Below are 12,841 nucleotides of genomic sequence, written 5' to 3' on the forward strand. Positions count from 1 at the left end.
GTGTGTATTTAGTATCGTGATATAAAATATTTAAATTGAACTTGTGTTAAAATAATATATTTTTTAAAAATATTTTATTTTATTTTTATATTAATATATCAAAACATAAAAAAATCTAAAAAAAATATCATTTTGATATTTTTTAAATGAAAAATAATTTTAAAAACTTATAACAAAAAAAAAAAAAACACTCAATTGAACAATTACCAAGGATGCATAATAAATACCAGTTCAAACAATGTTAGAGTAGAAGAGAATATACATAACAAACAAATACCTTTTGGTTTGAAAAAAAAATTAATACTCAAAGGAAGTGGTTCAGCTAATACACAAAAGACTCGTTCAATTTAAAATTTCAGATCCAATTCTGCTCCTTTTATCTTGAAATCTTTGATATTTAACATGATTTTTTAGTACTTTTTCCTCGAAAGATTTTCAAAATAGAAAATACACATGAGCTAAGAGTCATCAATGGAGTTGTTTAATTATCTTTCAAATGGCAATCTTATTGACTGACTTTGAAAATTTATTTCACTTGTACATGAGTTAATGATGTACTGAAAATATATAAATGGAATCCATGTGGAGTACCAATCTTAGTTTTTTTTTTTTTTTTTAATTATGAGTGTTCGTACCAGCTTATATGCACCTCAACTAATCTTCCGAGATCCTGAAGTTAACGATCATTTAAGCCTCTAGTGGCTTTAAGATTTGTGGCACTCGAACTAATAACTTCTAAGAAGCAAACCCAGGGCTTGACCAGTTGAGTTACACCTTTTAAAATTAGCAATTGTAGTTGTTAAAATATATAAATAAAACTTGTTTGATCAAAGTTAAGCTCAGTAAACTCAAGAGATTTTTTTTAAAAAATAAAAATTAAAAAATATTGTTTTGATAAATATATTGACATGAATTGATGCAGTAACTCGTGAATTGATACAATATTTTAATGAGTTATATCCTTTTTTTAGGCTCAACAACTATGAGTCAAATATTATTTTTTTAAACTTGACTCTTTGTGGATCGACCTGGAAACCTCTAACTAGGTCTTGGACGAGGCTAAGTTTCATTTAAAAATGAGCATGTAATTGACTTGGGCAAATTTAGATGCTCGACAAGTCAACATGTCCTATTAATGTAGTCAAAACTCGAACAAGCTTCGATCATTATTATTTTTAAATAATATTATTTTAAATAAAAATAGCAACAAATCAACTTATAAATTAAATTAATCCGCTCAAGTGGTGAACTAGGTATAAGTTTCAGAACCCTGTCCGATACACACAATACAAAGAAAGGAACCTACGAGGAAGGAGGTTTTGCCGTTTACCCTCCAATTCCAAAGAAGAGTCAAAATAAAATAAAAAATAAAAATCTCGAGAAGATGATTACATACTGACATATTTACAGTCCAGCCCCTCATCACCAACGTATATTTTAGTAGTTAAATAGAATAAGGAAAAAAATAAAAGCGCAAAATTTCAAGGCGCTTTCTCTCCAACCCAAACAGTACCTCTCCTCTCCGTATCTGTTTCTCAGCTTCTCTCCTCAACAAACAACGTTGTTAAGAAATCAAAATCCTCTGTTATTTTAGTCAATAATAATAAAAATGAGCCTCTTCAACAAGAAACCAAACCCTAAAGGTTCGACCATGCCCTCTCTCTCTCTCTCTCTCTCTCTCTCTCTCTCTCTATCTGTTCCATCAATTCCATGACTGCTTGCTTGATCATCTCTGTCTGTTATATCCGTGCAGTCGCTCGAATTTGTTGCTCTTCTTTGATTGATAAAGCCATCCAATTTATCTCACCAGCGTCTTAGTTTTTTTAAGTTGACCTGTTTTTTTTCTTTTTTTCTTTCTGAGATGTGGAATTGATGCAGCTCTGCTTTGATTTTTTTTTGGGTTAAATTGTGAATTTCTTTTTTGGTTGCGCAGAGGCTCTTCGAGACAGTAAGAGAGAAATGCAAAATTCTACTAGAGGTATTTGCACTGCTATTTTCGACTTCTAGCCAAGTTTACTTTCAGCTTTCGAATTCAAAACCAGATTAAATGCAAAGGGTGATCAAACTCTTAAGAAATCATATTATATAGCACTGAATTTACTTGTATTTTCCTTTTATTTTTGGTTTTGGTTTTGGTTTTGAGTTTTTTCGAGTAGAAAAGAAGGGACATGTGATTTGGTTCGTTATGGTGGTTTGTATGGAAATGGAACTTAGTGAGATAACTAAAGAAGCTCAAATGGGTCGTGTTTCCATTTGCTGAACTGTTAGCTGGGGTGTTTAGATTCAAGAACCTGGTACCACCTTCTATTATTTGGATTATGAAGTGAAATGGGCCGGCCTGTTAGTTGTTGAAAGCCAAGGGATGGCATTGGATTTTTGTTTTGGGTAACCCAAAAAGCTACTTCAGGGTAGGTCCTCCTCTGGGAAGTTGAATGATTGTCAATAATGATGGTCGAGGGTGGAGGAAATGGTGGGAACTTATATATGATGCAAGCTTTATTGCAACTTACTGTGCCATCATGCAAAGACGAGATCTTCTCAAATAAAAAATAAAGGAAATAGAATGATGCAGTTTCCTCATATGGATGCTATATTAGAGACAGACTAGAGCTTCTGTGGTACAAGTGCATCAAATTTATGGACCCATCAAGTTCTTGCCTTCACTTGTCTTAACCTATTGAATGATCACATAAGTTTGAAAAACATGGAAGACAATTTTGTAAAGCTCTTGATTTTGGGATCCTTTTTGGACTGCCAAGAGCACAGGGTCTTAAATGGTATTTTGGGTGTGGCTGGCACTGTCATTTTACATTCTCCATGTCATTGAATCCCAAGATGTAATTATGGAGGGAGAATTAAACTATCTTCTGGTTATCATCCTGTTAGATTACAAGGCGGGAAACTTTTTTGAATCTCATGTTATTGTTTTTTCTGGCTTTCACCTTGATTCAGGTTTAGAGAAGGAAATCGGAGCACTGCAGCTAGAAGTAAGTAAATGTTGTAGAATGATGATTTCTTTTTACAGTTTTGCTGTTAGATTAGATCTAACATATTTGTCATCTCTTCAGGAAAAGAAGCTTGTTGCGGAGATAAAACGAACAGCTAAGACTGGAAATGAGGTATCTTGCTTTAATATAGATTCTCCTTGCTGCAAGAAGACTTAAGTTGCTGTGTTCTGTAACTTTTCCATAACAATATTCATTCATATTTCTTGAGTAATGAATACTGAACGTCATGTTCTTCTACTTAGGAGCTAGATGTCCATTATGAGTTCAAGTAGTATTTAATGCAGTGCTTTGCATTCAGTAGGGATCATTTTACCAAAATTTTCAAAAGATATGAAGCTTGTTGACGAGTGTGACTGCCTTCAAACAGCTACCTAGTTAATCCTTTTCAATTCTTCTCTGATTCTTTTTTTTTTTATCATCTGGACAATGCATTTTGCAGGCAGCTACTAAAATTCTAGCTCGGCAGCTAATCAGGCTCAGGCAGCAAATAGCTAATTTACAAGGTAGTCGAGCTCAAATGAGAGGCATAGCAACTCATACACAGGTAAAGCTGTGAAACCATGTCCTTTTTTCCTTACTGAGGCGAAATGGGTGGATTGCTCTTTTTAGTGCATGTGCAATGTGTTCTTAACAATGTTTATCTGCTTCACCAGGCAATGCATGCCCAGTCTTCAGTTGCTGTTGGTTTAAAAGGTGCCAATAAGGCAATGGAAGCTGTGAATAAGGTTAGTCATAGACTCATAATATATGTAAGGGCTTTATATTGATCGAGTGTCAGATTAGTATCAACATATTTTAAGATGCAAGTCTGAACACTGATAATGAGCTTTAATTTGAAAGCAGCTGTGATAAGAACAGCATACAAGTTCTTTTTAACTCAATTTTTATTTCATTGCTACACAAATTAGAACTTAGAATTTTGCATTTTTTACTTTGTTTTGGGGCAATCCTGATGACTATCATGATTTAACTGCAGCAAATGGCGCCTGCAAAGCAAATGAAGGTTATAAGAGAGTTTCAGAAGCAGTCAGCACAGATGGATATGACTGTAAGATCATGCTTTTAGTTCAAAATAATGTACCATGATAGGAAGTTCATGTTTGCCATTCTTTTCTCTCCTCAGTGGTGCTCATTTTTACTTTCCCTCGCAGACTGAAATGATGTCAGATGCCATAGATGATGCCGTAGATAGTGATGAAGCTGAGGAGGAGACTGACGAGCTGACAAATCAGGTAGTTCATTTGCTCACATTCTTTTATCAATAGAGACGCAAATACTACTTAATGTGAAACTTTGTGTAAAGTGAGAACCATTGGGGTTTTATGATATATTAATCGATCTAGTAATCATGGATGTAAGATGTAGATCTCCAAATAAGTTAGGAGTCTAGAAGTTTGTTATGACTGAATTATTGTAAGCCATTAAGTATTGAATGTCTTTTTTCTGGTTACATAACTGGAAAGCTGAGAAGCAGAAGATCCTATAGAGTGGACACCCACCTATAGCAAATCATTCTTTATGAATCCACTTATAATCTGCTGGCCTTAAAAACAAGTAGGAACTCATGACATTTTTCGTTTTTGATTTTTCTTTTAGGTGCTGGATGAAATTGGCGTTGATGTTGCCTCGCAGGTTGGTGTTTGTAGTAATTCATTATACAACTGTCGTTTTCAGTTGATTATTTTCCTCTTCATAATGCTAACCTGAACTGAATTTGGCAGTTGTCAGCAGCACCAAAAGGTAAAATTGCAGGGAAGAACAGAGAGAATGCCAGCAGGTATGTTTCTGTTTCTGAATTTTGCTATCAAACAAGAAAAATATTTATACATAAAACCAATTCACCCGTGGCTTTTAAGCCAAGCTGTCACCTCATACTCTTTTACTGAATCGGACCTTTTAAATCAATACATAAGGCATGATTCGGACCTTTGATCTTGGGGAATGACGGGCTTTAGCTTTGCAGTTTTTGCTAATGGGATTAAACATTCCCCCAAAAATACAAATAAAAAGGAAACCAAAAACTCAGTTTTTTTTCTCTAATGTTTGCTCATATTCTGTTTACCCCTTGCAGTTCTGGCATTGACGAGCTAGAGAAACGATTGGCAACTCTGAGAAACCCTTAAGATGACCCACAGACAGTTTTCATCCTACTGGATGCCCCGAGCTTCGCTTGTGTTTGATTCTTCTTGGGGCTGTGTACATGTACTCTCTTCAAAATCCATGTTTTCCCAAAATGTTACTCGTTTACTTGTTCTAACAATTTTACAGAATTTAATTGGTTTAATCTCGGGTACGAGTTCGTAATGTGTTAATAATACCACTCCACGTTGTTATAATAGCACTCGTACAATTAAGGGGCCGGGGCTGCGTTTTGGCTCCAACCATAAATTCAATCATAGCTATTTAAACTCTAGTTAGGAAAAAACTATAATTTACAACTTGTTTTAAAGCTAATATCTCTTCCCCGCAACAACAATTTTATTCATAAAAATTCAGAAGGAAAACTAATGAAATGAGTGTTGCAGAATATCACAACACTGCAACAGAGGGCAACTGGCTTTTCAGGATGCAACTGAAATAGAGTGTAAATTGACCTTGTGATATAAACAATTTCTTGCACAAACATTTGAACATGATATTACAAGGCAGAATGACCAGCCCATTTGATGACAGAGAGTGTGGAATGCGACCGTTAAAGGAACAAACAAAGAGTAGCAAATGAGTAAAGAAACGAAGTATTAGTACAACTCAAGTTCCATATTATGTAAGAGAATTCCGATACATTTGTTTCTTCTCGGATGCGTCTAAAACATGTTGCAACCGTCAGAAACATTTCAAGGGGCAAGGATGAACGAAGAAAGGTAAAAAAGACAGGAAATGTTCTATCAACATTTGACGGTGGTCTCTCATTGCGGTAATCATCTGATAATTTCCCATACACGAGGGATTATAAATTCAAGGATTTCTTCACATGAAAAATCATGTATCTATTAGATATGTGCGCATATTATTTTCTTACTAAATCAACCCTGCGTCACTTCCTGATTGAGAGGAACTCAAAGCTCCGGAAAGTGTCCTCATGAGTGCCTCTAGCAGCTGCAGGACGTGTCTGGGATGATTTGAGCTCATAACCTGGTTGAATTCTTTGAGCTGAAGTCAGACGGCCACCACTTGAGAGTAATCTGCCAGAGCGACCTTCACTAGGTTCTCCAGATGAACTTGGTCTGCCATTTGAGATAACAGCTTTTCTTGAGTTGCTGCCATAACGAGAAGAATTGCGCCCTTTTTCTGGCTCGGGTGGCTGAAATGAAAAGGTCTTGATAAGGATGTTAAATACAAGCAAAAGAACCCAGTGCACAGCTAAATGAAAATACAAGGATCCGTGGAGAAAATTCTAGTAGAAAAAACAGGCTCTCTTTTCTGCTGCTTTTATTTTTGTTCAGCAGTGGAAAGTAAGGACCTCAACTGCAATACTTATATTTAGAACTTTTAGAATTAAACCCCATGCTGCTACATGGTATGAGAGACATTTCGAAGCACGAAGTAATCCACAACAAGAGAAACAAAACAGTCGTCTTTTATGGACAGCACCAATCTGCTATATTTGACTTTGTAATCAATACAAAGGGTCCCCAGCCTGGATCAATACAACCCAGAAGAGAAGGTAGGTGCCAGTTCCCTTAGTGTCCAAAACTTTTCAAAATCAACTTCTATAATAATGCCCAGAACTTTTCAAAACTGACTTCTACAGTGGCAACACAAAAATCTTATATCAAACCAGACAACATATCAACCTTGATGTAGAGATTTTGCTTGCAGAAAAACACAAGCTAACAAAACTTGGAATCAGAATTTCAAATGCAACATGGCGTGACAACTTAGATTCTAATAGAAAAATGTGATTAGTGACATATAGGTAGGGACTTACATTATCCAAGCCCTTGTTTCTGGAATTATCATGTTGACTAGAGCCAGAGACTCTTTTAGTGGAAAATGCTTCAACTGCACCTGAGAATCTTTCCCGAATCTCTTTTCCAACTGGAGCAATGCAAAACAAGAAGTAACCACCAAAGAAATTGTGGAAAAAAAATACTAACAAGAAACTTGTATATGATACTATAACCAGCAAAGAAATTATTCTGGGCAAGGCAAAGTATAAAGTTACTAGTCTAAAAAGTTAAAGGTTTTGATATAAAGTGCAAGCTTTTCTAAATTAAATTAAGAGGCATGTTCTAACCCATATCCTAGCTAGTGATTAGCATTCACATATCCCAAAAGCATATGACGTTCAAAATAAACATAACTTGGGGTTTCAATTAACTTGGCACCCAAACTAATTCAGTTTTGTTTAGAGCACTAAAACCAATCCAGTTTCATTTAGAGAAAGCATACCCGAGACCCTTTCTGCTGGTCTTTCAGCGGATGGTCCAGCATGACCTGGTTTCCCGCTAGAATGCTGAAAAAAGAGGCAAAAAATATCAAGGCATAACAATCTCCCCCCCAAGAAACTCATGCCCACAAGTTTAAGCACTCACCCGTCCTCTAGAGCTGGCACCAATCTGAGGGTACTTCAAAACAGTCCAGTCAAAGACATAGTCAAACTGATAACCTGCAGCAGCAACAACATGAAAAATTCGAATTTAGTCAAATACCTGCAAAATAACTTAGAGAGAGCCACCGCTAGTAGTTTACCTTCTCGAATAAATAAATCACGAAACAGCCTCTTCAAATATGAATAGTCTGGTTTGTCTTCAAACCGCAGTGATCGGCAGTAGTGGAAGTATGATACAAATTCAGAGGGGTACGACTTACAAAGCACCTGTTAATATGATACAGATTTATATTACCAAGTAGAAGCATGAAAAAAATGTATGACAGGCTGACAGTAAATTAGAGACTAGAATTACCCTGCACTTTCAACATTGGGCCATGATCTAGTGCGGAGACAATGTTCAATGAGAAGTAATGCATGGGTTGTGATTACACACTAACTTTTACAAATAAGGCATTTGACACATTCGCATTTGGAGCAAACACTTTGAACTGTTATTCAAAAGAAGAGCATTGGGCTGTGCTACTTTTGATGCTTAATAACAAGCATTCAGCGTAGTCTGGATCCAATACAGACAGTAAACTAATAGTTCGTCCCTGGTTTTGCCTGGCTAATTTCCATGCAGGAACTGTGTCCATCGGGATATCAAACTTTTAGCAGATAACATGAGGTCTCTCACTAAATAAAATTGCATCAATGACGTCGTCTATTATCAGGACTTCAGAGCAAATTACCTCAATAGGAGTTGAAACTTTCTTCTCGCTGATCTTATCATATTTTTGCTTCTTTGTGCCAGCCTTTAATCCTTGCCAGGGAAGACTGAAGCAAAGAAATTGCACAAAATGAATGGGCAAAAATGTTGCACAAATTATTCAACATCAAGTAGGAAACAATATCCACTCTCCCCCACACAAATAATAAAGGAAGAAGTTTTGATTCAAGTGCTTGGCTGCTATATACTCAACCTGCCCCTTAAGAAATACATAAGCACATAACCAAGAGATTCCAAATCATCCCGTCTGCTTTGTTCTGCAAGTAGAGTAAGAATAATTCCATCAAGTAATGCATTAAATATATCAAAGTATCTTATAGTAAATTCCTGTTGACAATTCCAAATTCATCAAGAGAAGAAAACTGACTAACCAACTCCGAGGTGAGTATTGACACTTGCATACCGTGCGGTGCCTGTAAGGTTCTTGTTCTCCCTATAACACAAAAAACCTTGTTAAGTTTCTCAATGAAATCATTTTCTACACTGCTTGCTGTAAACAATAAAAACTAGGAAAAATAAACAAAGAGAAGTGAGCACTAATAAGAGATGTAACCACAAGTAGAAAAACCATCACATGCGAGCATGCGCACACATACACAAGAGATAGGCATGTTCTCCATAAGTCCTTTGTTTTTTCGGTAAATTATCACATCTATCTTTTTCTATACAAGGAGAGATTTCATAGGAGCCGGAATAAAAATTGTTAAAAGTCAGAAAAGATCTAGTGGAAATCAAATCTATGATGTCTTTTAGTGATAATAAACTTTGGATAAAATTGAGTGGGATATAATATTTATCTTTTTTCTAAACGTGGAGAGATTGCACAGGACCTAGAACAACAAATTTTTTAAAAGTCAGAAAAGATCTAGTGGAGATAGAATCTATGAAGCCTATTAGTGACAAGGAACTTGGGATAGAATTGTAAGAAGTTTTATATAATACGGCTTATCTCTTGGTTCAAAAATTTGATTATCGATGATTAAAAACCATAGTTAATGGAAAAGGAAGAATATTGGACATGAACCAACTAGCCTAACCCATAACTAAATCCAAAAGCCACCACGAGGTCCATTCCATGACCAAAAATAACTTAAATTAAAAAAACAGTAATAACAATTGAGCTGTTTATATCCAATAGAAAACACCCTCGTTATTCGATAGGTGGCTGTATCTTTGGAACTCTATGGAGATGGATCAAAATTCATGCATGCCATGAAACCACGCTTCAAAATTAACCTTAATTTCCAGTATGGCCTACTGCTATATGCATGACATTATATTTGCATAAATCTAAATAAAGCTCAAACTTTAAAGCACAGAAAAGGAGGTAAACTTGCCGAGTTCATCATTCTATTCCTAATATGAGCACAGGCAGCAGTGCTCATCATGCCTGGTAGAGTTTGCCACATTCTTGAAAACAGAAAATCTTATGGCTAAACCTAGTCTCCAACCTCTTCTATTTCCAGTATGCCTAGGTAATGAGAAGTTAACTATCTTGTCTAAATGGTTAACGCATGAGCGGCTGAAAAATACAATATAAGCGCACTGTGAGGCAAACATAAAAATTTACCTGTATGGAATGTGCTTGTGAGTCTGAAGATCTCTATACTTCTTTGCAAGACCAAAATCGATGGCATATACCTGTATTATATGATCCCACAAAATGCATACATAAAACAGAAACAAGCTGGAACCTATAATAACAATTTGAAAATATCATCCCCTTCACTTTAAATATCCTAATAAACAATAAATACAAAATGTAATAAAGATTACACTGACAAGAAAACATATGTTCTAATTTATTAAGGTAGCTAACAGGAACCACACAGGAATACATACCTGATTTGCTTTGCGGCCGAGGCCCATCAAAAAGTTGTCAGGCTTTATATCACGGTGCAGGAAACCTCTTGAATGCATATATTCAACTCTGTTAATCTGAAGCGACAGGGAATGAGGGGGGATTAATTCACAGGGTAAGATATATTCTTTAACAAAAACAAACCACATGTACTTACTAATTGATCTGCAAGCATCAGTACTGTTTTCAATGTGAATTTCCTGTTGCAGTAGTTGAATAAGTCTTCCAAACTTGGCCCAAGAAGGTCAATGACCATGACATTGTACTCGGCCTCAACTCCAAACCACTTGAGATGGGGAATTCCAGCTTCATTAAAGGAAAATTAAATTGAATTATTATAAAAACTTGATGTTCATAATACTTCCCCTACATGTAATCCGAATTAAACTTCTAAAGAATATTCAGGGCACAACCTTAGCATGATGCTCATAATACTTCCCCTAAATGTAATCTGGAGTAAACTTCTAAAGAATATTTGGGGCACAACCTTAACATGAAGTGGCATTGAAAAAACTAGAAGGTGCATCTTAAAAAGGATAACATAATCTGCTAATAAAAAAGAATCATCCACCAGTCAAAGATATTTCAAATTTGTATTTGCGTGTGTGTAGCAAGATAGAGAGACATACTCCCTCCTTGAAGAAGCATATACAACTTTGACTCATAATGAAGCTGTGGATGCTTGGTCTTTACAGATTCCTGAAATTTAGAACAAATAAGGGTCAAGAATCACAAGGAATACTGGAGAGAAGAAGACAAGCATGCTCAAAGAAATTCTCATTCAAAATGCTCTCTTTCAGGGAAAACAAGGAATACGAAGGATTTATTTTCACATCAATCATGCAGTTAACGATGTAATTTGTATCATCCTAGATACAGATCTGTGTTCCTACTTTCCTTCACTAAGATAAGGAAGAAGCGTAAATTCTACTTATCCTTACAAAGTGCATGCGGCACTCTATCATTATTAATAACAGTTCTAAATCCTTTAGAAGTAAACTGCCCCCGTCTAAATCTACATCAGTAGCTGTTTGCCTGTTTCAGTATCATATCTTAGAAATTCGACGCTACAAAAGCAAATGCAATAAAAATTTACATCTCAAATACCAGCTACGCAGTGAAAGAGAAGTATCATACAGGAACAACGATAAATTTTACATCTCAAATACCCGCTACGAGTGAAAGAGAAGTATCTCAAAAAACACATTTTTTGGCCAAAAAATCGACAAATAAATACATAAGCAGCTAAAATAACCACTCCTCTCCTTCAAAATCCAAACCAAACAAAAAATGAACAATCCTTTTAGAACATACCAGTTTAACAGCAACTTCCTCTCCAGTTTGCACATTTACACCTAATAACAAAAACCCAAATCAAATCACCAGAAAAAACACAAACTTTTAGACAAATAAAACGTAAAAGAAAAACAGCCAAAAACTTTATACCCAGAAATAGCTCTCCAAAAGATCCACTGCCAATCTTCCTGCCAAGCTTAAACTTGCCACCAACCATATGGTCAATCTTTGTTTTTTCCATTTTTTCTTCTTCAAACCCTCAGAAGCTCTAAAATTTCTAAATTTACCTAGATAGATTTGTGCTCTCCCTTTCTTCTATGCACAAAATCAAACCCAGCAGATTTACCAGCTTGACACTAAAACTCAAGATTGAAAACAAAATCGAGAAGAAGAATAAAAAAATCGTAAAACAAGTCAAATACGGAACAAAAAAAATCACATCCTTTGATTGTTTTGACAAAAAAAGAAACAGCTAGTCGCAAATTTAGGGGCGAAAATAGAAAACCCTAATTTCTTTCAAATTTTTTTAGGGAGATCAAATCAAGCTACATTGACCTGATATGTAAAATCAAATGTAAAAGGAAACTAATTTTTTTACTGAAAATCAAAATTGGAAGATGCAGATCGAGAAAAAAATGGTTTGCGATTAACAAAACAATGGAAGTTCGGAGAAAATACGGCGATGTGTTTGGGTTTATGTCTGGGAGAAAAATAAAAAGGGGAAGGAGAGGAGAAGAGAGGATAGAACTCCCAAATCAGGTAGGAGTATTTTATTTTATTTTAAGTATTTTTTTTTTAAAAAAAAATTACTAGTTTAATATAAACATAAATATTCTATTTTTAATTTGTTGGAAGGGAAGCGAGACCTTCTCTTGTTTGTCTGCCGTCTAACCTAACACGTCTGGTTCCGGTTCAGTTCGGGCTGTCAGGCTCGGCAGAAAACGTGCTTGCCTTTCTCCTTTCTACCTCCTTCCTTTTCACCTTTTCTGTTACTTTTTTTTTTAGGTATATATATATATATATATATATATATATATATATATATCTTAAAATTATATTTATAAAACCCGAGATCAACTTTACTTTTTAAAAATTATTTTTTAAAAATATATTTATTTTCAAAAGTATTTAATTAATGTCATTTAAAGATTTAATTTTAACTGAAATATAAATTAATACAAAACGATTTTTATTTTAAATTAAAGAAATAATTGACATGACAGATGTCATGACAGCACAAATCAATGGCTGCTGGTGTCAACAAGAACCGTGTTGACATGAATCATCAAGCTCATGAGATACACTAAAATGGTGGGTAAGGTTGACAATCAACATGATAATACTGTGTTGCT

General features: G+C 35.1%; 2 protein-coding genes across 3 annotated transcripts; one reads left to right on the forward strand and one right to left on the reverse strand.

The window, feature by feature from the left end:
• Nucleotides 1–1,452: 1,452 nt before the first annotated feature.
• LOC7471955 (vacuolar protein sorting-associated protein 2 homolog 3) lies at nucleotides 1,453–5,344 on the forward strand. Its single transcript, XM_002300733.4, has 11 exons — nucleotides 1,453–1,643; nucleotides 1,934–1,978; nucleotides 2,953–2,987; nucleotides 3,069–3,119; nucleotides 3,448–3,552; nucleotides 3,662–3,733; nucleotides 3,985–4,056; nucleotides 4,160–4,240; nucleotides 4,605–4,640; nucleotides 4,730–4,785; nucleotides 5,080–5,344. The coding sequence occupies exons 1-11, from the start codon at nucleotides 1,610–1,612 to the stop codon at nucleotides 5,129–5,131; spliced, it is 639 nt and encodes a 212-aa protein (XP_002300769.1). The 5' UTR covers nucleotides 1,453–1,609; the 3' UTR covers nucleotides 5,132–5,344.
• Nucleotides 5,345–5,746: 402 nt separating this feature from the next.
• LOC7479743 (casein kinase 1-like protein 6) lies at nucleotides 5,747–12,489 on the reverse strand. 2 transcript variants are annotated; one of them, XM_002301998.4, is made up of 14 exons: nucleotides 11,640–12,489; nucleotides 11,508–11,548; nucleotides 10,823–10,892; nucleotides 10,351–10,499; nucleotides 10,175–10,270; nucleotides 9,903–9,973; nucleotides 8,704–8,765; nucleotides 8,526–8,589; nucleotides 8,295–8,379; nucleotides 7,701–7,827; nucleotides 7,544–7,617; nucleotides 7,401–7,464; nucleotides 6,937–7,046; nucleotides 5,747–6,309 (listed from the first exon to the last, which is right to left on the reverse strand). In XM_002301998.4, the coding sequence occupies exons 1-14, from the start codon at nucleotides 11,728–11,730 to the stop codon at nucleotides 6,043–6,045; spliced, it is 1,371 nt and encodes a 456-aa protein (XP_002302034.1). In that variant the 5' UTR covers nucleotides 11,731–12,489; the 3' UTR covers nucleotides 5,747–6,042. The 2 variants fall into 2 exon arrangements, with proteins under 2 accessions (XP_002302034.1, XP_024450337.1); XM_024594569.2 differs by having other exon boundaries at nucleotides 5,747–6,324; nucleotides 11,640–12,456.
• Nucleotides 12,490–12,841: the final 352 nt, after the last annotated feature.

The sequence above is a fragment of the Populus trichocarpa genome, chromosome 2, assembly GCF_000002775.5.
Source record: "Populus trichocarpa isolate Nisqually-1 chromosome 2, P.trichocarpa_v4.1, whole genome shotgun sequence".
NCBI lineage: Eukaryota > Viridiplantae > Streptophyta > Magnoliopsida > Malpighiales > Salicaceae > Populus > Populus trichocarpa.